Source organism: Telopea speciosissima, chromosome 1, assembly GCF_018873765.1.
Source record: "Telopea speciosissima isolate NSW1024214 ecotype Mountain lineage chromosome 1, Tspe_v1, whole genome shotgun sequence".
NCBI classification, from domain to species: domain Eukaryota; kingdom Viridiplantae; phylum Streptophyta; class Magnoliopsida; order Proteales; family Proteaceae; genus Telopea; species Telopea speciosissima.
This window is the reverse complement of record NC_057916.1, coordinates 52672845-52699609: the sequence shown is the minus strand read 5'-3', so window position 1 is coordinate 52699609 and position 26765 is coordinate 52672845. Positions and strand designations below refer to the sequence as shown.

General features: G+C 40.4%; 1 protein-coding gene and 1 long non-coding RNA gene across 2 annotated transcripts in view; both read right to left on the bottom strand.

Annotated features, from left to right (window-relative positions):
* Window positions 1-519: 519 nt before the first annotated feature.
* LOC122649179 (histidine--tRNA ligase, chloroplastic/mitochondrial-like) overlaps window positions 520-26765 on the bottom strand; it is a 37838-nt gene continuing 11592 nt past the window's right edge. The window contains exons 8-11 of the mRNA XM_043842554.1: window positions 23886-24028; window positions 3061-3189; window positions 1019-1182; window positions 520-782 (exon numbers count right to left, since the gene is read on the bottom strand). Of these exons, the coding sequence (XP_043698489.1) occupies window positions 644-782; window positions 1019-1182; window positions 3061-3189; window positions 23886-24028 (575 nt within the window). The 3' untranslated portion in view covers window positions 520-643. The remainder of the gene's footprint in view (window positions 783-1018; window positions 1183-3060; window positions 3190-23885; window positions 24029-26765) is intronic.
* On the bottom strand, window positions 5040-19703 carry LOC122649180. Its single transcript, XR_006331177.1, has 3 exons — window positions 19610-19703; window positions 13902-13906; window positions 5040-5049 (listed from the first exon to the last, which is right to left on the bottom strand). It is a non-coding gene; the product is annotated as an uncharacterized LOC122649180 (long non-coding RNA).

The window sequence follows — 26765 nt, the reverse complement described above, 5'->3', positions numbered from 1 at the left end:
TTTCGTTTAGATATCTTGTTTGAAGAAATTCAATTCAGACATACTCTCAAAGAAGGCAATTCCGTGGCGGACTGTTTAGCCTGTGCTCAAGCTGCTTCTCAAGACAACCTTGTGTGGCAACATCATTCCCCTCCCCTTTAATAAATTGCTTTTACCAAAAATAAAAATAAAAAGCACAGCAACCCTGGCACCCTGTCGTTCTTTTTTTTTTTTAAAGACAATTTTCCTCCACTCATAGAGGATGGTTCATCCACCATCCTAAGGTTCACAAACCCCTCCTAGGATTTTAGTATGTTCCAAAATACCCTCCCGATACCCATTCCTGCCCTCTCACACCCCTCAATGAATGGGGTGAAGGGAAACTGGGTCCAACAAACAAAAGTCACTATATTCTTTTGAACCACCATTAATAAGCCTGCATCAGAGTATAATAAACTGTATGTCCTGGCAAAGCAAATTGCCTCAGGTAAACACATCACTCTGCCTTTCCCAGAATCAAGACTTTGCAAGAGAAAGAGTACCTTTGCATCAACTTGAACGATTAAACAATTTCCAATCAAATAAAAAGAATGATTAAACAATTGGCTTTAGAAAATTTGACAGAAACTGTAAGACACAAACCAAAAATAAATACAAAAGGTTGTCATTCCAGCTCATCCAGTTTGATCTCATACTGTTCATTGGTTGAGAGGATTTTTACACCAACCATTCCTCTTTGCCACTCTGAATTTCCCACCAAGATCAGTCTGCCAGCATTTATCCTAGCTGCACGCTTGAACACCCTGTAAACGAGATGGAATACAACATAACCAGAGAATCCGGAAGATCTGTTTCTAGGATGAACTCAGAACTTGGCTGACCAATGTTAACGTGAACAAATTTTTTTATTTAAAAAAAAGGTTGGGGGGTTGGCCCATCGCAAGGAACTAGAAAAGAAACCTGAATACCTGATTAATGAAAAAAATAAGATTTTCCAAAACACAATCTTAAAAAAAAAAATAGGATAAACTGAGAATACCATTTGAGAGGTTTGTTCTCCAACACAAGGTCAACACTTTGGCCTTTCTGTCTCAGGATGGTCGCAACTGTGGCAGCAGCTCCTTGGAGCTCCTGGTCGAGTGAGCACACAATATTCTCTACCTGGGGGCTAAGATCTGGTAGAAGCCCCTTATCCTTAAGCAACTGTCAACAGCCATTTGTATCATTCGTTGAGTTGGAATAAAATAAAAAATGAAGCACAAGTCATAGCAATGTTAAAGGAGGACTAGCTAGCACAAAAACAAACATGAAACTACCCAGAATGCTATGTCAACATAAGCAACCAAAAACTATGATTTCTCATCTTCAAGTTACAACTGATTGCATGACGTACATTTCTAGAGCCCAGGATATCACTAAATCTCTAGAAGTTATAAGCTATAAACTACCAAGGTGACACAAGATTTACACTAACTAAACATTATTTAAGATTTTGTCAACTTGGATAGCAGGAGGCCCACTGATTAATGAGATGGAGGTCCATGTATATTACACATTATAAGATAGGCTGCATTAAATAACAATGATTGGAAAGTATGCAAAAAAGGGCATCCCCACCAGTGTACAAGGCTCCCGCTATTGCAGAGTCTGGGGAGGGTCATAGGGCCTCTTTGGTATCACTTTTCAGTTTGTTTTTTTCCTATGTAGAATAATCATTACTGAAAACCATTTTTGATGAAAAAATAAAGTGTTTGGTAACTACTAAACATAATTGATTGTAGAATGAAAAATAGGTTTGGTGCAAATGATTTTTATAACATTTTTTAAGAAAGAGCCCAAACCCAAAGCCCATATATGGTTTAAGTGGTGGGTGAAGAAGGCATCTCTTCACCCATCTTCCTCCCCAATCTGAAACCATCTTTATACTTGTCCTTTTCTTCACCTGATTTCTTCTCCATCTTCTTCTTATTATTATTTTTCTTTTTCTTTTCTTCTTGAATCGAAACCCAGCCAAGCGGCCAGAAGTAATACAAGACATGACATTAGAGAGGATTGGAAAGTTTGTCGGCAATGGATCCATGGCGGTTCTTAAACTCTCCGAGACTGAGATATTGGTGGGGTTTTGTGTACAATAATGGAGTGTTAAAGAAGATTTATGGAGCAACAGCAACAGAGGAAGCAGAAGGAGTGACAATTTGATCCGAAAGACAGTAGAAGAAGATATTATAATGGAGATAAAAAAAACAGGCTTAGAGCTCATAGTAGAGATGAGATCTCTAGAATTTGGACTCTATTAGAGTGAGAGAGGAATAGATCATGATTATGTCAGCAGTTTCCCATTGTCTCTGTCGGGATAGTATTCCGGAGCAGAATAAAGTGTTTTTGGTGGAGATTGGAGGAGAAAAGACACAGTCACTCTGAACTCATTAGGGTTAAAGGAGTAAAGGGAGGAGCAATCTTGGAGTATGAGCAATCTATGTGGGTCGGTTGGAGTGAAGTTGAGTGCAATCACCTGCAACTGCGATGATTTTTGTTTTGCTGAATATTGAGCCATCGAACTCCCAAGATCCGATTGATGTCGTTCCGGTTGTAGAGCTCATAGTCGAAGCCGTCTGGGACTCGGATCGTTTCGGTGGGATCTCCGTCTTGGACGATAATCAAGTGATAGGGCTGGAAGAAGGGCCTCCACATCTCCAAGAAATAGAGTGGGGTTAGCTTTCTAATTAAGGAGGAAATGACTCCTTTACCCTCGATTTTGGGACCTTTATAAGCACATGCTCATTAAAGTACTGAAAAAATGACCAAAATGAACTTTTGGCCAAAATCCATAATAAGGTCTCAACTCTATTATCGTTTTTCTATTATTTTGATGTTTTGTAAATAGAAATAGGGTCCATAAATTGTACCAAACACTTGTAAAAACGTTTATGTGTCAAAAAATGTAAATGAAAAGTGATACCAAAGAGGCCCATAATGTACGCAGCCTTACCCCTGCTTTTGCAACGAGGGTGTTCCAAGTGATGTGATTGTATGGACGATCAGATGCCATTGAAAAAGAGAACAAAAAGGTGCCATTCTTACTTCCACGATGACAGCATCTCCAAACCCAAAGCCACATGCTGGAATGTCATCACCACCAAATGTGGAGAGCAGTCGGTCATATCTCCCACCACCACAAATGGCTCGTAGCTTTCCTTCTCTATCAAATCCCTGGAGAAATTTAAAAGGAAAAAAGAAAGGCATTAGATAAGAAAAAGAATGTGTTGAATAATGTAAACCAGAACACCGTGGGGGTATTCTGGTCTTTTTGGAGTTTATTTTTATGTTTCTTAAGTGTTTTATGTACTGCCTAGGTATGTCGGCTATGGCAGGGGTATTTTTGTCATGTGGATGTAATTTTTAAAGTTATAAATAATAGGCTTGGCTGATCACAATCGATCATTCAAGCCTTCTTCAGTTTCTAGTTTTGATAACATGGTATCAGAGACATCTTCTCTGATCTAGGGTTTTTCAAAACCTTCCCCCCCATTATTCTTCTCTTCCATCTTCTCCATCGATTTCTTCTCTTTCTCTTCTTTCCCTTTCCTTGGTTCTCTCCATCCTTCAAGGGCAGCACTAATGAGGTGATCCTATTATGATCTAAGTGCTGCCCTCCATCACACCTCAAATTTAATGCCCTAACTACAAGATCACGATAGCTGCTGTGTTTTCTCTCTACGATTTTTGGACTGCTCCTATTTTTTGGAGATCGACCCTATAGACTTGGAAGGTTGATTGTTCACCTTGGAGCACCAGCAGGCCTCTGGACAGCATCTATCACACCTGAATTATCACAAATTGAAGCCCTCAAGTTACAGCCCCTCTTTTCCCTTATCAATCTCAACTGTCAGGGTTTTGAAAAACCCTGACACCTTATCGATCTTGGCTTTCTGGGCTGCTGTTTGAGGAGATTTTTTTAGGGTTAATTCCCTGATTATACTGCTGCACTCGACCTTTCTTTCAGCCCCAACTGCTGCAGTTTTTTTGAAGATCTGATTTTTTCCAATTTAAAGGATCGATTTTTGCCTGGCTGAAATATGGGTAACTCAAAGATAACTTCGGCTACTTCTGGAGGAGATCAGACTAGGACTGATTTTCTTCCCTATGCTGCTGCCATTAAGCTTGATGGCACAAACTATTTAATTTGGACTAGATCATTATCCTTGACCGTGGCTGGTAGGGGACTCACTGGCCATCTTACTGGCACCACCAAACAGCCTACTGAAGAAGGTGTTGCTCGTACTAAATGGGCTGCCAATGATGCAATGGTGATGTCCTTTGTTCTGAACTCCATGACCACTGACCTCTCTAGTCAGTATCTTCTCCTTGACACTGCTACTCAGATATAGACTGCTGTCAAGGGTACTTATGGTCGTTCAGGAAGTGGTGCTCAGGTTTGTGAAATCAGGAAAACACTTCAAAATACTACTCAGAAGGAGATGACTATCACTAAATATTATGCTGCCCTCAAGTGTTTATGGCAGCAATTGGATCACTATGCTCAGTTTCAGCCTACTACTACTGCTGATGTTGCTGCCTACCACACCTATGTAGATCAGTTTTGGGTCTATGATTTTCTAGCTGGCCTCAATGATGAGTATGATCCTATTCGGGTGCAGGTTCTTGGTCGGGTTCCTTTCCCCACTTTAGAGGAAACCTTTTCTTATGTGCACAGTGAAGAGACAAGGAGGGCTGCTATGATGATTACTCCTAAAGTTGAAAGATCAGCCTTACAGACTGCTGGCTCCACCCCTGATACTTCTTCTGACAGCGTTGCTACTACTACTACAACTAAAGAGCCTGTGAAGTGTGGTCATTGCCACAAACCATATCACACTAAGGCTCAGTGTTGGAAACTACATGGGAAGCCTGCTGATTTTGAAGCCAAACGTGGCCGTGCTAAGCCTAAAAACAAAGCCAATCACACTGAAAATGTAGCTCCAGCTCCCACTACTAACATTGGTTTCTCCCAGGAAGAACTTCAAGCTCTCCGGCGTCTGTTGAACACATCCGCTGCCCCTACTACATCTGCTGCCAATTCAGGTTCCTTCTTTGCCCATACAGGTATTTCCTTTGCTGGTCATTGTGCATCAGTAGTTTTCACTCCTTGGATTATAGACTCCGGTGCTACTGATCACATGAAAGGTTCCTCCAGTCTTTTTAACACATATTTTCCTGCTTCTGGTAAGGACAAAGTTAAAATTGCTGATGGGTCCCTCTCCTCCATATCCGGGAAAAGTTCCATTGGCTGTTCCCCTTCTCTTACATTGTCATCTGTGTCGCATATTCCCAAGTTTACCACTAATCTTCTCTCCATTAGCAGTATCACCAAATCTCTAAATTGTAGAGTGACTTTTTTTCCCACTCATTGTGTTTCTCAGGAACTGGACTCGGGGAAGACGATTGGATCGGGTAAAGTGCATGGCGGATTGTACCTGCTTGATGGAGACCCTGCATCTACCCAGGCTTTACCTTCTAGGCTCTATTCCCCAGCATCCTTCTCTTCTGAACTACACATATGACACTCTAGACTAGGACATCCACCTTTAGGTACTTTATCTACTTTATTTCCAGCATTAAGTAATAATTGTAATAAGGAAGATTTTTTTCGTGAGCCTTGTGTCTTGGCTAAACCATAGTACTATATCTCGCGATATATCGGTATCTCGGGCCTACCGAGATATCCGAAATATCCGAGATATCGCGAAATATGCCCGAAATATTGCATTTTTTCTGTAATATTTCGGGGGTCCATCTCGGGGGGTATTTGGCCATATCTAGGCCTGAAACTTCATGGACAGCCTTATTTAAGCTTAATAAACACATTTAAACCATAAAATTGTAAAAATGTGAATTCAAATTGGTGTTTTGGGCTTACACCCTTGATTGACATACGGTCGCCGACCCTAATGTATAAATAGTTAAATACACATAGATTAATGAAATCACAACTTAAGTTACAAATTACAAGTGCTAAACTGCTAATAGTAGTTGCTGTGCCTCCCTGGATCAATCCCACTCATGCCTCGCGAGTCGACGTCCATTGCTCTCTGTTTGAAGGACATATGTGGACCACGGTATAGAATCGGAGAAGAAACGAGTGTAGTCATCCACAAGTGTCACGTAAATGGAATCATCAACATACTGTAGGTAACCTATCCTAGGATATAAACTAGGGTTACCAATCGATCCAGTCCGTGAAGAAGATTATCCACTGTGATATGATGTTGGCGCCGGCGCAAGAGGCGATGGCATTGGCTGCATGTATGGCTGGTGAGGTTGGTAGCTAGGTCCGCTAGGGTATGCAAAGATGTTATCTACAAAAGATGATCCAGTATGTCCCTGAGACTGGGACTGGTAGTCATAGTCCCCTACCCCACTAAACTGCCCATATGATGATGATCCATATCCATATCCACCGTAAGTTTGTGATGCACCATATTCCGATGCCAATGGAGTGGCATATGCGTCAAAAGATGGGGCACGCCAATGTCCAGTCGGTCCTCCCTCCCTATCACCCATACTCAAACCACCAACAGAGCTAGATAGGTTATCAATGTCCATGTGATCAGGTTGCAACTGTGTTTGTCGACCCCTACGCTTCCTGTTATATGTATGTAGGGGGCCTCTCGAGGGTGGGGGTGCGGGGGCACGTACTCCGTGGTTCGTATCTTGTGTGGCATGATCAAACTGTCTCTCCAGTGAATCGGAGTGGCTCTACAGGTGCCGTATCCTGGGCCTCCCGGCCTACCACATAACGCTCTCGCATGCGGTCAAATTCTTCACCAAGATCACCACCACCAACATCACCACCACCAAGCATTACCACCACCAAGATCACCATCACCACCACCAGCATCACCATCATCACCATCATCATCATTTGAGGACTTAGACCAGTCTTCATCATCAACAACATTGCCACCAGTGGCTGGAATGGTATGGGTGAGGCTTCCCTTGCATGTATCCGACCCTCGTCGACCCATATACTCGTCCACATCGCACCAATCTCGGAAGCTATCATGGGGTCGGGCCTACCTCCCTCCTCATCCAACACTGGCTCACCTCTATCCTCACCCAATCCACAATAGGGTCCTCATCGTGCGAGTCAACTTGAAAGATGTCGGCTAGATCAATGGTGCCCCTCGTCCCACATGTCCCGTGCGTATGTGTTGCGATTTCAGCCTCAGTTGTAGTGCACATACACCATGTCGGATAAGCGTTGAGACCCCAATCTGTTGCGCCTCTTGGAGTGGATGAGTGCAAAGGTACTCCGGTTCCTCTCACAACCAGGATGCGAGAACATGTTTGGGCAAGGACTTTAATTGCTATTCTTCTTAAGTTTTCAGCCGATTCCCATACAACACCCACCATTATTTGCATTACAAGTTTACAACAAAAAGACATGTGTCAAATGTTGTTTCAACTTTCAACTTTCAAATTTCAATACATATGTAATTTAAAACTTAAAAGATTTACCAAAGATCACCACGTGCTCGCCTTGTATCGCGACCTCGGTTCAAAACTTCCCAATGCATCCCTAAATACCTTGATCTACACCCAGTGAAAAATTAGTAAGTACTTCTTCACTACTTATTTGAAAGCATCTATAAGTTGAGTTTCCAAATGAACTCACTTCATTGTTGCAAATTACTTGTAGTGCACCATCTAGCTCCAACTTCTTCACTACTTGTTTCACAGCATCAATAAGTTGAGTTTCCAACCCAAACCTATTGTTATATTGATACTTAGGGTTTAAGTAGTATGCTGAAATATGACATATAGAATAGAGGTATTGTCAAATGCATAGGTAATTAGTAAATAATAATACTATGAATTAGTAAACATAAAACAAATTTACTCACCAGCCTTATGCAGTGGATGCTTAAGTAGATTCTCCCAGCGAGCATTTATGATATCTAAGAAGTGTTTACTCTGGAGCCACACTATAGACACTATCTTTCATCAAGTCTATTGCGGCATATAGGGGTGCATGGTTGGGCCCTTCGAGAGCGGAGTCGGCAACATGTAGAACTTTAACTCACGGCTCTAAAACTTTCACCACTTTGCTTAGTTTGGTCCGGAAGCCCTCGGATGACATCATTGTTTGTGCTTCCCTCCCATTTGCGCTTGGAACCCTTCCATTCAAACCACTCTTGAAGCAAACATGCTTCTCGGCCCCGCCTTCTTTGTCTCAATGCTTTTGAGAGCAATGTAGTTGGTGGCAAATCTTGTGATGCCAGGCCTAACCAAGTCACCCCCACATTTTTCCCTCAATAGATTGAGTGCATAGGAGTTGTTGTATACAAAGTTGGTGACTTGTCTTGCACTTTCAACCACAGTCTTCACCAACTTTAACTTTCTCATATCTTTTAGCATTAAGTCAATGCAATGGGTTGCACAAGGAGTCCAGAAGAGCCGGTACTTACTATTGTTCATCATCTTCTCACCGGCCAGCTTGAAGTTACTTCCATTGTCCGTTACAATCTGGACAACATTCTCAATACCCACATCTTTTTCCACTACTTCCTTTAACAATCTGTAAATATATTTTGCATCCTTTATCTCTTTGGATGCATCCACAGATTTGAGGAACACTGTCCTCCCATCATAATAAACCATGAAATTGATGATGGACTTTCTTGTAGGCCCAGTCCATCCATCTGCCATTATAGTCACCCCATATGTCTCCCACATATTCCTCATCTCACTAATGTACTCATCAATCTCACTCTTTTGTTGAGGTAGATAAACATTCATTACCTCATATGGGGTGGGGCCCTTGAATCCTGGGCCAGCCTCTGCAATGGTATCTATCATGGTATCATATTGTGCAGTGTTTGCTGGGATGGTATGGTATAGCATCCACTTAGCTATTGATTCTTTAACCAATCCCTTCATCCCCTTCCATGCTCCTTTGATTCTGGGTTGACTGCTTCCTTTCTTCTTATGCAATTTAGGATCAGATGTTGATGGTGGTACTGGTACTGCTAGAGGTGTTGGGGTTGCCCTCACACTTTGTGATCTTTTAAAAGGATTCAAAGTTCTAGGACCTCCAGAACTGCCAGCTCCTCCACTACCCTCTACTCTTTGTCTCTGCTGATCATCTTGAAAACTTACTCTACTCCTTGAAACAGTCCGCCTAAAATCCCTAGCCTCCTCTGCTGTTTGTATGTCATCAGGTATTGCAATGTCATCATCATCAGAGGAGTCATCATCATCATCATCATCATTGTATCGTCTTCCTCCTCCCATCGAACTCCTCACTGTATCCTCAAGTTGTTCTCTTATCCTTTGCTTGTCGACCTTCCTCTTCTTTCTTCCCCTCAAACTATCACCAATCTCCCTGGCTACTTGATGAGGGACCATATGACAACCTACAACATCTTTAGATCCTCCAGTCGAGATGTTGTTTTAAGTCTCTTGGACCCACCTCCCATAAATTGCATGTGACAATAGTTACATATAGATTTTCTCTTATCCCCATCAATGGGAGTACCATGTAACCATGCAATGTCACCCTATCTTTGGTTGGCTGGTCTCTCTTGTTCCCTCTGTTTTCTTTGTTCCCTCCGGCCCCTTTGTTGACTACTTTCCCCCACCTTTTGCTTGCCCTTCGCACGTTGTCTATCACGATCCGCCATAATGATACTTGTTTACTGCAATGTAAGTAACACAAATAATTAAAAAACTTAATGTAGATGCACTTCAATTAACACTTTTAGATTACTAATACACTTGTATAGTTATTTAATATTTTTCCCCTAACCCTTATATTTTTCACATAATTAAAACCAATTTTTTATATATAATGTTAATATAAGTATTGACCTAACACAACAAAACCAAAAATTAGTAAACATAATATACATGTAATGCATCTCAAAACATATAGAAATAACTTTCATATTTTTTCATTATTTTTTAAACTTAAAACTCATATTTTTCCTTCTTTATTTCTGTTTTTTTAATTTTTTATATATTTTTCTTAATTTCCGAAAATTAAAAGAATTATTTAAGAGCAGAAAAATAAATCCGACACTGTGAAGCCGTAGATCGGCCATTGGTGTCTAACATATATTTAATTCATTACCATCAAAGTCATATTACCCTAATTATTTCTTATTTTAGTTGTAGGAAAATGAATTTTTAAAACCAGGAAAAAAATATAAAAATACATATGGGAAAAAATTTCGACACCGTGAGGTCAGATCGGCCTCCGGTGTCTAACATATATTAAAATCATCAACATCCAACAACATTTGTCAAAGTTTTTTTTAAAAAAATAGTTTTAGAGAAATAGAATTTACCTTAAATAATGAAAATAGGCTTGGATGATGAGCTTAGATGACCCTCCGACGTCTTCCCGGCGACAAGGAGCTTCAACAATGCTTGGATGAGGCTTGGAAGGGAGGAAGAAAAGCAAAAAATGAGGAAGAAGAGAGAAAATTTGATTTTCAGCAGCTCTCGGTCGCAATATCGACCAAGAGCTGCGAAATATGGAATTATAAGGCCCTTAGTGTGACACTATTTGTCACTTTTACAATATCTCGCGATATATCGTGAGATCCACGATATATCGTCGATATATCACGATATATCGACGAGATATTGTATTTTTATGTTTCGGAAGTGTTTCGTATCTCGGACATGTCGAGATTCACGAAATATGGCGATATATCGCCGATATTTCGCGAGATTTTATACCATGGGCTAAACAGACACGTTCCAATTATCCACTTTCGAATAAAAGGTCATCTTCCTTATTTCATGTTGTTCATACTGACATGTGGGGTCTTAGTAGAAAAGTTTCTCTTTCGGGTCATCGGTGGTATGCAACCTTTATTGACTGCGATTCTAGGTTCACTTGGGTCTACCTTATGCTTACCAAAAATGAAGTATATTCCTGTTTTTAGCACTTTCACCAGCTGGTTAAAACTCAATTTAATGCCACTATTCAGATTTTGAGGAGTAATAATGGGACAAAGTATATGGAAGGTCAGTTCCAAAAATACCTGGCTGCCCATGGGATCCTCCATCAGACCAACTGTGTTGATACTCCAGCCCAAAATGGTGTGGCTGAAAGGAAAAACCGCCACCTCTTGGAGGTAGCTAGAGCTCTTCTGTTTACTCGCAATGTCCCTTCCGTTTATTGGGGGGATGCTATCCTTACTGCAGCCTATTTAATTAATAGGCTGCCCAGTCGGGTCCTTAACTCTAGACCCCCTGTTGAGCTATTACTTGGCTCTTCCTCCTTTATAGTTCCCCCTGTCCCCTGGTAAACTTGACCCATGTAGTCTCCGCTGCATTTTCTTAGGGTACTCTGCTACACAAAAGGAGTACAAGTGCTATTACCCTCCATCCCGCCGGACTTTTGTTAGCATGGATGTCGTGTTTCATGAGAGTGTTTCATACTATGTGTCCCCACCTCTTCAGGGGGAGAGTATTAGTGAAGATGTGCTGCCTATAGACTCTCTACCTCTACTCTAGTCCGTTTACCATGAGTCTGAACCAGTTTGGCCTACTCCTAGTACCCCCCCTGAGTCAGGGGGAGAGATTCCTATGCAGGGGGAGCAAACTACTCCTGTCCAGACTCCTGTCCAGAGGACTATTAGTGAATTTCAGAGGAGGATTGATGCTATTAACATGAAGACCTCTGCAAGGAAACATAAGCAAGTTCAATCAACTATTGCTCCAGTACCCATCCAATTGCCGAACCTGGATCCAGAACCTGTCTCTCCACCTGGTAATGTTCCTTCTCCTGAGTTACCTATTGCTCTTTGCAAAGGTGTCAGGACTTGCACTCAGCATCACATATCTCATGTTGTTTCTTATGACTCCCTTTCCCCATCCTTTCGTGCTTTTGTTTCTTCTCTTTCTTCTGTTCGTATTCCTAACAATTGGCAGGAAGCTCTATCAGATGGAAAGTGGAAGGCAGCCATGATGGAAGAAATGGAGGCTTTGAAGAAAAATAACACATGGGAGCTTATGGTTCTTCCACCTGGGAAGAAAACCGTTGGATGTAGATGGGTCTTTGTGGTGAAACAGAAGGTGGATGGCACTGTGGATAGGTATAAGGCACAGCTCATGGCCAAGGGGTTCACTCAGACATACGGCATTGATTACCAGGAAACCTTTGCAATTTTTGCGAAGTTAAATACTGTTCGTGTGTTGTTATCATGTGCAGTCAACCTTGGATGGGATTTGCAGCAGCTAGATGTCAAAAATGCCTTCCTAAATGGAGCACTGGAGGAGGAGGTGTATATGGACATTCCACCAGGGTTCTCTTGTGACAGAAATAAAGGAAAAGTGTGTAGGCTGAAGCATGCATTGTATGGGCTGAAGCAGTCACCTCGAACTTGGTTTGGTCGATTCCATAAGGCCATGATTTCTGTGGGCTATAAGCAGAGTAATGCTGATCACACACTCCTTATCAAGAGGATTGGTGAAAAACTCACTATTCTTATAGTCTACATTGATGACATAGTGGTTACTGGCAATGATGGTGATGAGATCAGACGGTTGAAGACCTTCCTTGGCCAAGAATTTGAGATTAAGGATCTAGGAAAATTAAGATACTTTCTTGGGATTGAAGTGGCCAGATCTTCTAAAGGCATATTTCTCTCCCAAAGAAAGTATGTCCTAGACTTGTTGGCTGAAACAGGGTTGTTAGGCTGCCATCCTTCAGATACTCCTATGGATCCCACTGTTCGGCTCAAGGAAAATGAGGGTAAGCCTGTTGATAAAGGCCGGTACCAAAGACTTGTAGGGAAGCTGATTTATCTTTCACACACTCGTCCTGACATTGCTGTCGCCGTGAGTGCTGTGAGTCAGTTTATGCATGATCCCTACACTTCTCATATGGAGGTTGTTCTTCGTATTTTGCAGTATTTAAAGTCAGCTCCTGGAAAAGGCATTCTTTTGTCTACACATGGTCACCTACAGATAGAGGCACCGATGCTGATTGGGCTGGTTCTGCAGATCGCAAGTCGATTTCTAGGTATTGCTCCTTTGTAGGTGGAAATCTTGTCACATGGCGTAGCAAGAAGCAAAATGTAGTTGCTCGTTCTAGTGCCGAAGCTGAGTTTCGAGCTATGGCACAAGGTATTTGTGAGTTACTTTGGCTTAAAGGTTTGCTACAAGATCTTGGTATTCCTATTCGCCTTCCTATGATGTTGTACTGTGACAATAACACTGCGATCAGCATAGCACACAACCCAGTACAGCATGATCATACCAAGCATGTTGAGGTGGATAGGCATTTCATCAAGGAGAAGTTAGAAGATGGGCAGATCTGTATTCCCTTTGTGACCTCTGCTGATCAGCTAGCTGATGTCTTCACCAAGGGGCTGCCTGGAAAGTTATTTCATCCTAATCTAGTCAAGTTGGGCATGATCGACATCTTTGCTCCAACTTGAGGGGGAGTGTTGAACAATGTAAACCAAAATACCCCCACGGTATTCTGGTCTTTTTGGTGTTTATTTTTATGTTTTTTAAGTGTTTTATGTACTGCCTAGCTATGTCGGCTATGGCAGGGGTATTTTTGTCATGTGGATGTAATTTTTAAAGTTATAAATAATAGGCTTGGCTGATCACAATCGATCATTCAAGCATTCTTCAGTTTCTGGTTTTGATAACAGAATGGAATACTGGTGCTTTCTCTATAGAACCATAATCATGAGGATGCTGTAAATTTACTTCTTGCTGAACAATTTTCCCTTGATTGGTGGGGCTCCTTCCTTATATAGGATACAAATTGATATAGGGCTGCTCTTGATTTTTAAAACATTATCACTTTTTAGGAAGATATTTTCTGTTGTTCAATTGCCAGTGTTGTGGTGCATTTAAGACTTTATGGGCAGAGGGCCTTATCTGCAATTTACACATGCTTTTAAGCTTTAAATTTGCAAAGTAGGCAGGTATCACATGATGCAGAGGAGCAGCTATTTGCAGTATCTGGAATTTTAGGGCTAATTTTAACGATAATAAAGAAAAATTCTTATTAAATGATTTTTTGTTGGGTGGTTGGGTGAAAGAAGTTTCAGACCCTATGAAGCATATATCATCATTCACATTTCACACTAGATTGTACAAGCATAAATGATACAGGACAACCATTAGATAACCATAAATTGATGCAAGATAAAAAGAAAACTCCAGGTTACATTTTAATAGCAAATAGTCAAGAAAGTAAGGATGAATACATTAAATGGAAATTAAGATCGTAGTTTGGGGAGTACAATAAGGTGTTAGACATGCTAAGGGAAAAACAGAGAGAATTGTAGAGTAGGTTAACCAATTGGATTTAAAGAAACAGAAGGGAGGGGGTGGCTAGGTAATGTAGTCCTAGATAGGTAGGAGACCTACTAGGAGCCAAACAACAGGATCAAATAAAAAAAGGGACTGCTGGTTCGAATGGACAGCACTAGGATTTAGGTCAATTCCTAGGGTTTGGGTTGGCTATTGGGAAAGGGGTTTATAAGGTATTAATGGGCAGGTCTAGGGGGTCAATATGGTATTAGAAGGTTAGGGGTTGGATGAGTTTTGAAATTCTGCAATTCTGGACAGAATTGAGTTGCAGGTTATAGGTTTAATGGAGTGGAGGAATGGAAGGGTTAGAGTGGGAGTTTGGGGCTGAAACTTGGATCAAGTATCAACAATGATGTAAGGGATGTATGCTGAAAGTTTGGTTTGAAACTGATGGATAGATTCGAAGTTATGGAGGTTTCCTAGTAGAAGTAGGAGAGAGGGGTAAAACTGTAATTTCAGACAATCGGCTGGGTGGATGGTGCTGAAATTTGAATCGAGTCTCTCTCAGGGTTTGAGGAAGACTCGATCAAATTTTTAGCAGGTTCTAATGGTTAGATTTGGCTAGGCAGAATTCTCACCAAAATCACCTTGTATGTGACCTTCTAGAAGGAAGAAGAATAGTTGCAGAATTTCTTACTTGTTGCAGGTCTTCAATGGCAGCAGCTTTGAAGATGAACAATGGGGTCTCCCGATCTTCACGACAAGGAGATAAGTAGCAGCCCTCCCGATCTTCACGATGCAAGGAGTCGATTGGAGATCCACCAATCCCTTCAACCTTGATATTACTCACAAGGCAACCTTGATATTACTCACAAGGCACATTCACGATGGAGCAACGGCAGCAAGCATAAAGCTAATTTTTATTAATCAAATTCGTATTCAATATATGGCCCCCTTAGAACCTTATATAAAAGACTCAAAATTAGACTTAGACACTAAAAAGGAATGGCCTAACCCAATCCTTAACCTATTAGCTAACTTAAACTGACTAGGAAACTAAAATAGACTCAAAATAGAGTCCTAATGACTTAAAAACAACTTAAACTACTTAAAATAAAGAAGATTCCCTAGTAGCCAAAAGGATATAAGAACCTCTTAGCCAATAGGATCACTTCACTTAAATTAGACCAATTGAACCAATTGGATGCAACCAATTTAAACCGGTTCAATTAAAAACACAAAATAAAAACTAAGTATTTAGCTAATCCCGTATGTAACCTATGTACCCCTAGTTTAGGCTCATTAAAATGGCCTAATACATAGAAAACCCTTGGGATCAAAGGCCCAACATGTATGTAACTTAACCCTAGACTTATTCCTATTGAAACAAGCCCTATTTGGTGATGAATTTGCATCAACTCTCCCCAACTTGAAAAAATTCGTCCTCGAATTTTGTAGTGATGAGGGGGAATCAACATGTGATCAGCAGCTTTGAACATCCCCAAACAGAATTCCGGTGAAGCAGGAATATTGGGGATAAAATCTCCAAGGCGTGGAGCTTTCTCTTCGAAGAACCATGGTGGCATAACAAACTCTATGTGTTCGTTTTCTGAATCAGCAGCAACTGTGAATGTCCTGTCTATAGAGTCTTCAGTGTTAGCAACCTTCACATCTAATACTTGAGACACAAGCTCCACCTCTTCAAAAACAGCATCTTGAATGCCAATAATTTCTTGTGGAGTGCTCTCAACCACCTCTTCATCTTTTGTTGTTCATCTTTTTCTACTTTGGTTTCTTCGACATAGACCACTTCAGTAGGGTCTTCTACATGTCGACTTGCCATCTTTGAAGCTATAGGGGCTGTCTCTTTCTTTTCATCACAATTCACTGCCACTTCAGCTTTATCTTTAACTTGTGCTCTCTCAACTTCCTTTGGTAATGGAAATTTGTATTCAGCCGCTGTTTTAATACTGGTGAAGTTAGATTTCCCACACTCTTCAACTTGCAAACGGAACCTCATTGATGGAGGCTTCAAGTTGTCTTTAGATTTGAAAGCCTTTTGGTGGTGGTGATGTTGTCGATGGGAATTTAAGTTACCTTGTTGTAGAACCATAGTTGTCACGGCGTCACGGCGATCCAAGTCGGTGGAAGGGTGTCACGTCGATATATCGACATGTCGCCCGCCAGAGCATGTCGACCATGTTTAATTTTTTATTTTCTATATTTTTAATGTCATTGAGTATGCTATAATATATGTCCTATAACATCAAAAATCAACATGAAAGTGTACTACACTACTACTAATATACTATGCCACTATGGTTTAATTCATGAAAGTGTAACTAATATCCATTAGTGTAAATGAAAGTATGAAAAATTGAAAATATAGATAACCTATCAAATAATTGAAAGCAATAGTAAAAATCAAATGATAGGCTAACCTGTTTACTGAAGCTTGATAGCAATAGTCTTTCTTCAGTGTGTGTGATTTGGAGCAAAGCAACCTGAACAAAGTAATAGGTATATATTAATATATATGAATTTGATGAAAGAGGAGAGGAAATTATGTATTTAAAAGCCAAAAAATAATTTAAGATAGATAACTGAATATAGTAATCAAAGATCAAATTATTAAAGTCAAGTAATCAACCAAATATAGATAACTTTAAGTCCTTAACTAATCTTCAAAGATCAAAGTTTAAAGTTCATACTTCAAAGTTTAAACAATCCATAATCATAATATCCAAAAAGACCAAAACTAATTAATTATCATATTCATCTAAAAGATCTGCATTTGGCAGATTTTCTTGTCGTGGCTCTTCGACACCAACATAGTCATCTACGACATTCTCGTCGTCATTCACATCATCTTCCTCTTCTTCCTCATCTTCATCTAGCTCAGAGTCATCCTGAACATCAGCCATCCTTGAGCTACCTCTCCCTCTAGCATGTCCACGGCGTGAATATGTCACATCGGCTCTAGAGGTTGATGCTTGAGTTCTCCTTGGTCGGATGGGGGCTTCAATCGATGCCCCCATTGCTCTACCAACATCATCCCACGTGAGATCATCATTGGGATGGACTAAATCTTCCTCTGACTGGGTAACCATCCACTCACTAGACCAATCCAGCTCATCAAGAATTAGTGGATCATATGTTTTGTTTTTGCCTTCCAGCTCACATCTCTGTTGAAACCTTTCATGGAAGCGGCTATTGTATTGAACATAGACTAGATCATTCAAACGAGAATGTTCCAGTCTATTCCTCTTTTTGGTATGAATCTGAATTCATAAACAAGAGAGAACAAAAAAGTCATTTTTCAATAAAAAGACATAACAAAAGTGAAAAAAAAAAAGTCTAAAAAATAAATTAAAAGTAAATGTAATCATGTAAGTTAATACTTAATACTTACAAACTCAAATGTGCTCCAGTTGCGCTCGCAACTAGAAGAAGAGCAACAAAGGCCTAGTATGCGTCGTGCAAGCTTTGAAAGCTCAAAAGCACAACCTCCATTTGTACTCCACCAAGTAACTATAAAAATATAATAAAAAAACTGAATTAATAGTAATACATCATAGACATAGTAGCATACAACGTAGGTACAAACTAAAAATACTAAGTTACTTACTAGGATTTATGGTTGTCCGTTGTCTAATCGCCATATCCCTCCCGAAACAACCCTTTGAATATCTATAATCATTAATTTGCAAAGTTATCTTGTCTTGTATAGCAGGGTCAACTACCAATCTGGTCATGATATCAACCAATGAGATGTGTAGATTGGCAATCAGTTCGCCATTTTCATTTTCCTTGAACATGAAAAATTTTCCGAAATTAAGAAATAGTGCGGCTCCATACAATGGACGCTCCATCTGACACTCCCAACGCCTGTCAATGATACTTATAATTTTCTTCCACAGCCATTCTTTATGTGCTAAATGTTCACGTATTTTCTTTTTTGCCTCTTCCATAGCAACATAAACTTCAGGCATTGCAGGCCTCTCATCACCATCAACAATCCTCAAAACAACAATAAGTGGCTTCGATGCTCTAATAAAATCCTCCACAGTGTTCCAAAATGGTACAGCAAACACCGTTTCTTCCACTTTCTTTCCAGCCTCTGTCTTTGACAAATTAGAACCCTTCCACTCATCAGAAATAAACAAATGCTTCAATGCATCCTTATGCCTAACTAAGCTCTGACATGTCAAACAAGCAGTTGCAAATCTAGTAACTGCAGCTCTCACAAGATCTTTTTGTCCAGTTCTTTTCCTCATTGCATCAAGAAGACGTGTGTGCCTGTAGATGAAGGTGGTTATTTTTTTTGCCTTACCTATCACATTCTTAAAGTCTTTCAGACCACCTATATCCTCCAACATCAGGTCTAAACAATGGGCTGCACAAGGAGTCCAGTATAGCTTTCTTCTCTTTTCCAAAAGCATTTTACCAGCCAACTTATAGTTTGAAGCATTGTCAATCACAACTTGAATGACATAATCCTCACCAATCTCATCAATTTTGCTATCAAGCAATTCAAATAGCATTTGTGCACTTTGAACCATACCAGATGCATCAACAGATCCCATGAAATAAGTCCCCTCTGGACAGTTAACGAGAAAATTAATTAAGTGCCTTCCCCGTTTATCCGTCCCATCCATCGAGACATAAGAGTGCACCCATACTGCTTCCAATACTCTTCATAGTTTTTCTTCATCTCTGCGGTTTCATTCACAGATTTCTTAACAATGGCACTCTCACTTGATGATATGAAGGTGGAATATATCCGAACCATATTGTGCAATAGACTGCACATCACCTCAAAGGTCCTTGCCTTAATAGCATTGAATGGGATACCTTCACGTCTACAACCACTTAGCAATGTGATAATCAACTCTAGCTTTTTGTTCTGGTGTCCTAAAACGGTTCTCTATAGTAGTCTGAGTAGAACTACTATTATGCCTCTCATTGACTACTTGCTCAGGAGTCCGTCTAACATGAGCATCCATGGGACCCCTTACTTGAGGCGAGTAACCTTTCTTTTCTTAGCAATTGTCCCAGCTAGGAGCCACCCTAGCAGTAGGAGTCCGGATTGTCCTTCTAGTGTATCTTCTGATTGTATTTGCCCTCCAACTTCTACAACATCATCATCACCATCATCATCATCCAATACTTCTGTAATTTGTTTCTTCTTTTTTTTATTTAGAGCTTCCCTCATCACTTGAGAAATAGAATCATTCGTCTTGGTACACTTAATAACGTCTCCATATCCACCCACCAAATGTTGCTTCAATCTTTTAATTCCACAACTCATTTCTTTGCCACAAAGGGTGCATTTAACAACATTCTTGTTTGTTAGATCTGGCCAATACCCATACTTCCACCCAGGGTCATTTGATTTGGCCTTTCTTGCTGGGTCTTTGCTTGGATCATATGCTGGAGTAGCTCCAGTACTTACAATATTTTCACCCCCACTACTAATTGGTGTAGAACCATCCATTAATTGAGTGAAAGACACTAGTAGACTACAAAGGTAACAAAACCAAAAAAAAAACAATTAAACTGATTTTTAGCATATTAACATTAAGCTGAACTAGGATGGAAAACAGTCAAAACACAAAATCCAAGTACCGGTTTTTAGCAGATTAACATTAATGGATGGAGGGGAAAAAAAAAACTGAAATTATGGAGTTGAATATGTGCTTGCTGCTTGTTGTGTGTGTGTGACACTGTGAGTCTCAGTGATCGAGATTGTGAGTGAAATCGGTGAATAGTGATGGACTACTGGCTGTAACAACTACTAAATCCCTCCCCCCCCTTGTCTCTCGACTCTCTCCCTGTCTCTGTGTGTGTAAGTGTAACTGTGTATGTGTGGGCTCGGTCTGGGCTGTGCTCGTGTGCTGTGTGCAAGGTAAGAAGAAGAAAAAATCAAAAACAAACACCTTCTCGTGGATCGCAACCCTCGCCGCAAGGCAAGAAAAAGGAAAAAATAAAAAAAACAGAGATAGTTCGGCTGTAATAAATCCCTCCCCCCTTCTGTCTCTCGACTCTCTCCCTGTCTCTGTGTGTGACACTGTGTGTATGTGTGCACTATGCAGGCAAGAAGAAGAAAAAAATGCAAGGCAAGAAGTCCCAAGGTCTCATGATGTAAGCAAGCTAGTTGCAAGGCAAGAAGAAGAAAAAAAAAAAAAAAAAAAAAAAACCGAGAGGACTATGGTTACAAGACTGATCGGAATAAATCCCTCCCCCTCTCTCTCGACTATGTCCCTGTCTCTGTGACTCTCTGTGATCGTACAAGCAAAGAAGAAAAAGAAAAAAAAAAAAACGCAAGGGCTATGGTTACAACTGACCGGAATGAATCCCTCCCCCTCTGTCTCTCGACTATGTCCCTGTCTCCGTGATGTCAGAAAGAAAGAAAAAAAGAAAAAGAAAATAAAACCGAGAGGAGCCGAGGACTACTAATCGAAATAAATCCCCTGTCTCTCGACTCTCTCCCCACATGTGTGTGTAAATGTGGCTGTGCAAGGCAAGAGAAAAATAAAAATAAAAACGATACTACTGGCGTAATCACTACTGAGAGGCTGGGAGGAGAAGAATCAAAGAAGAAGAAGTTAAGAAGAAGAAGAAGAGGTCTGCTGGGAGGAGGAAGCAAGGCAAGAGAAAAATTACAAAAAAAAACGATACTACTAGTCGTAATCACTACCGGAGGCTGGGAGGAGAAGAACTCAAGAAGAAGTTAAGAAGAAGAAGACGAGGTCTCGCTGGGAGGAGGAAGAAGATCCAAATTAAAAAAAATTTAAAATTTACTTACTTGGAGAGTTGGAGTCCTGGAGATTGCCGGAGAACTCGGAGAAGTTCGAACTTCGAACTTGTTCAAGGCTGCCGAGACTCGAGAGTTGCAGGAAGCGAGGAAGTTACCGTTGCGCTGCACGGAGTCACGATCCCTCTCCTCTCGATTTTCCTTTTGCGATTTCTATTTCCCCATTAGGGTATAACCGTATAAGACTATAAGTTATTATGTTTATTTAAGTTTTATGATAATGTATATTGCAGGTGTAACTTGAAAAAGTTACACCTCCAATACACATTAACGAAAAAGCATCTAAGTTATTAATCGTTTTTAAAAAATATATATATATAAACCTGACTTTTATACATTAAATGTTCAAATATCGATCGACATACCCATATATCGTGGTATGGCGTCCATGGCGACGCCATGGAGACGCCATGGCGACGCCATGGAAGCCATATCGCTAGATATTTATACATATACAATGGCGGATCTCGATATGCCCTTTCCCCCAGCGCCAGGACGCCATAGCGGCGCCATGGCGACGCCATGACAACTATGTGTAGAACTCTAAACGTTCGTGGGAAATATTTGTTACTCAGAACTTCTTTCATCTCTGCCCATGTAACAGGTTCTCTACCACTGTAATCAGGATAATCCATCTGGGTTCTCCACCAATTATGTGCTGGTCCCACTAGCTTGGCATGTGCTAGTCTCATTTTCCTATGCTCAGGCAAATTATACCAATTAAAATAATCATCTAAAGCAGCTAACCAATCACAAAATACCTGTGGATCTGGTCTGCCATCAAAGTCTCTCAACTCATACGCCTCTGGAGGTCTATGGCGTCTCCTGTAGTCTCTGAATCCTGTGTTCCTATCTTTACTATGATCTCTGTACCTTTCTCTGTCTTCCCTGTATTGATCTCTCCTTGGGGCTCTTTGTACTACCGAATTGACTTGATATCTGTCCTTTTCTAGGGGAAAGTTGCTTACAAGAGGCACAATTGGCCTTTGTTCCATTGCTGTCATTTGATCACCAAGGGCTTGCTGGTTTGTTGAAATCTTCTGCAGCATAGTCATAATTGCAGCAAGGGAATCGGGTGGGGGTGGGGGTGGTTGTGTGGGGTCCACAGCAAGGGTGCCATCCTCAGCCATGACTCTGATACCACTTAATGTAGTCCTAGATAGGTAGGAGACCTACTAGGAGCCAAACAACAGGATCAAATAAAAAAAGGGGCTGCTGGTTCGAATGGACAGCACTAGGATTTAGGTCAATTCCTAGGGTTTGGGTTGGATATTGGGAAAGGGGTTTATAAGGTATTAATGGGCAGGTCTAGGGGGTCAATATGGTATTAAAAGATTAGGGGTTGGATGAGTTTTGAAATTCTGCAATTCTGGACAGAATTGAGTTGCAGGTTATGGGTTTAATGGAGTGGAGGAATGGAAGGGTTAGAGTGGGAGTTTGGGGCTGAAACTTGGATCGAGTGTCAACAATGATGTAAGGGATGTATGCTGAAAGTTTGGTTTGAAACTGATGGACAAATTCGAAGTTATGGAGGTTTCCTAGTAGAAGTAGGAGACAGGGGTAAAACTGTAATTTCAGACAATTGGCTGGGTGGATGGTGCTGAAATTTGAATCGAGTCTCTCTTAGGGTTTGAGGAAGACTCGATCAAATTTTTAACAGGTTCTAATGGTTAGATTTGGCTGGGCAGAATTCTCACGAAAATCACCTTGTATGTGACCTTCTAGAAGGAAGAAGAATAGTTGCAGAATTTCTTACTTGTTGCAGGTCTTCAATTGCAGTAGCTTTGAAGATGAACAATGGGGTCTCCCGATCTTCACGATGCAAGGAGATAAGTAGCAGCCCTCCCGATCTTCACGATGCAAGGAGTCGATTGGAGATCCACCAATCCCTTCAACCTTGATATTACTCACAAGGCACACTCATGGTGGAGCAAAGGCAGCAAGCATAAAGCTAATTTTTATTAATCAAATTCGTATTCAATATATGGCCCCCTTAGAACCTTATATAAAAGACTCAAAATTAGACTTAGACACTAAAAAGGAATGGCCTAACCCAATCCTTAACCTATTAGCTAACTTAAACTGACTAGGAAACTGAAATAGACTCAAAATAGAGTCCTAATGACTTAAAAACAACTTAAACTACTTAAAATAAAGAAGATTCCCTAGTAGCCAATAGGATATAAGAACCTCTTAGCCAATAGGATCACTTCACTCAAATTAGACCAATTGAACCAATTGGATGCAACCAATTTAAACCGGTTTAATTAAAAACACAAAATAAAAACTAAGTATTGAGCTAATCCCGTATGCAACCTATGTACCCCTAGTTTAGGCTCATTAAAGTGGCCTAATACATAAAATACCCTTGGGATCAAAGGCCCAACATATATGTAACTCAACCCTAGACTTATTCCGAATGAAACAAGCCCTATTTGGTGATGAATTTGCATCACTAGGTTTCTGAATAGTCTACCAATAGAGCTCTCAAAATCCACCAAAAGGTTTCAACAAATCCAGCATGAGTGATCATTGAAGGAATACAATTCCAGAAACTGGATAGCCTCCAGCAAATAAATTATTTATAACAAATTTCTTCCATCCCACCCCCCAAGTTCAGTTTCATATATTCATATTTCAGTAGCTTACAAGAATAAGATAATCTGTAATGGTGACCATCTTTATCGGTTTTGAGTTTATAGTACTCTCCTGATGTTTACATTGCAAATAGTTATATCAATAATTCATAAAACATTGGCTGAATTGGAGCATAAGGAAAGGACTAAAAGAAGAACCTAACCTCAAAGACAATACCAGTATAATAGGCAAGGCCACGGACAACAGATACATCAAACTGAATCCATTCAGAATAGCCGAACTTTTCAGCGAGTGAAAAGAGTTGTTTCAATTCAGCAACAGCATCTCCTGCAGCTCCAAGGACCTCTACATGTACACAAGTTACATCATTCGAATTTACAATAACATCAAGCATCATGATAGCAACAAACGAACTTAAAAGACTTTTGCGGAATTGTGACTTGTGTCAATGAGACACCAGCCAGCTTTTTTCATAATAGATGATATGAGGTACAAGTACAATAATGCCCCATTGCCCCTAGGGAAACACTAGAGAAAATCCTAAGGATAGTTCTACCCTTATACCCATATTACAACACTCCCCCTCAAGTTGGTGCATAAATATCACGCATGCCCAACTTGCACACAATAGGATGAAAAACCTTAATACTAACACCTTTAGTAAACACATCAGCTAACTGATCACAAGATTTAACAAATGGTATACAGATAACACCATGTTCGAGTTTTTTTTGATGAATTGGCGGTCAAACTCCACGTGCTTCGTCCTATCATGTAATAGCCAATTTACTATCACAATAACGCATCATAGGAAGTTGGACAAAAACACTGAGATCTTGAAGAAGACTCTGAAGTCATAACAACTCACAAATACCATGAAATATAGCACAAAATTCTGTTTCAGTACTTGATCTAGCAACCACAGCCTACTATTTGCTACGCTAAGTAATAAGATTCCCACCAACATAAGTGCAAAACCCTGAAGTCAACCTCCTATCATCAGGAGAACCAGCCCAGTCAGAATCTGTAAAGGCTTCAACACGCATATGATCATGAGAAGAGAAGAGAACTCCTCTTCCTAGAGTAGACTTCAAGTATCGCAGGATGAGAAATACTGCTTCCATATGAGTAGAATAGGGATCGTGCATGTACTGACTAACTAAACTCACAACATAGGCTATGTCAAGACGAGTATGAGAGAGATAAATCAACCTGCCTACCAATCTTTGATATCTGCCCTTGTCGACTAGTTCTCCCTCTTTATTTCTAAGATGTGCATTAGGTTCAGGAGGTGTATCTGTAGGCTTATGCCCAAGCATTCCAGTCTTAGATAATAGATCAAGAGTGTACTTTCATTGAGAGAGAAAGATAACTTTTGATGAGCAGGCAACCTCGATACCAAGAAAGTAATGTAGAGATCCCAAGTCTTTTATCTCAAATTCTTTTCCCAAGTAAGACTTAAGCTTAGATATCTCTAAACGGTCACTTCTAGTGACAAGTGACAACAATGTCATCAACATAGACAATAAAAACAGTAATGTGATCACTTGATTTCTTGATAAATAATTTGTGATCAACGTTACTCTATTTATAACCAACAGATACCATAGCCTTATGAAACCGGCCAAACCAAGCCCTGGGTGATTGCTTCAACCCATATAATGCTCGTTTGAGCTTGCATACTTTCCCTTGAGTGTCTTTGTTAGAGAAGCCAGGAGGAATTTCCATATACACCTCCTCCTCAAGTTGACCATGCATGAATGCATTCTTGACATCAAGTTGTTGAAGTTGCCATCCCAAATTAATAACACATGAAAGAATAACTCGAATAGTGTTCATCTTGGCAACTGGAGCGAAAGTCTCCTGATAATCAATCCCATATGTCAGGGTAAAGCCCTTTGTAACAACCTAGCCTTGTACCGATCCACAGTGCCGTCCATTTTCTGTTTAACTGTGAAAAACCCATTTGCAACCTACAATTTTCTTATCTCGAGGAAAAGAGACTAATTCTCATGTGTCATTTTTTCCAAGAGCCCCCATTTCTTCAGCCAGAACATCTTTCCATTGTGGATCTACTAGGGCCTCCTGCCAATTCTGAGGAATGGAAACAGAGTACAAAGAAGACACAAAAACACGATAGGATAGAGAAAGGGGATTATAAGACACAACATGAGAAATAGGATGTTGAGTGCAAGTTCGTTTACCTTTCCGAACAGCAATGGATAAATCAAGAGAAGGATCAACATGATTACTAAGTGAAAGAGACTCATCTGATGGATGGTTGGAACTATGGATCCTGGATCAAAGGAAGGCGGTTGATTGGGTAGAGTAGGCACAATTGCAGTGGTGGTATCAACTTGCTTGTTCCAAACATACCCATAAACATGTAGAGGCTTAGGATATGATATAGACTCCCCCTGAAATTGTGATTGAGGCTATGTAGACTCCCCCTGAATAGATTCATTTTCTTGCTCTTGAAATATTGGTCCATGAAGTGGAGAAACCATCGACACATCTTCCCCAATAATATTGTTCTCCCCCTAAAGAGGTGTCGAGGGAAAGTAAAAAAGCTTCAGACTTATGAAAGATAACATCCATGGTAACCATGACACGGTGGAAAGGTGGATGATAACATTTGTAGCCTTTTTGGGTAGCAGAGTAATCAATAAATATGCATTTGGGATTAAGTTTGCTATGAGGGTGATGGTTACGAGCAAAACAAACACACCCAAAAACCTTAGGAGGCTTAGGAGGAACAACAAAGGAAGAAGAACCTGAAGAACAGAGAGGGGACACCGAAAATTTAACACATGAGTAGGCATTCAGTTAATAAGGTAAGCTGCAGTGATACCAGCCTCACTCCAAAAACAAGTAGGGACATGCATCTCAAACATGAGGGAACGAGCAACTTCCAGAAGGTGACGGTTTGTGCGTTCTGCCACAGCATTCTAAGCAGGTGTATCAACACAACTGGTCTAGTGTATGATACCCCAATCAACAAAATAAGATTGGAAGTTACCATCTTTATACTCAATTCCATTCAGTTCAAAGAATTTTTATTTTAGTATCAAATTGGGTTTGG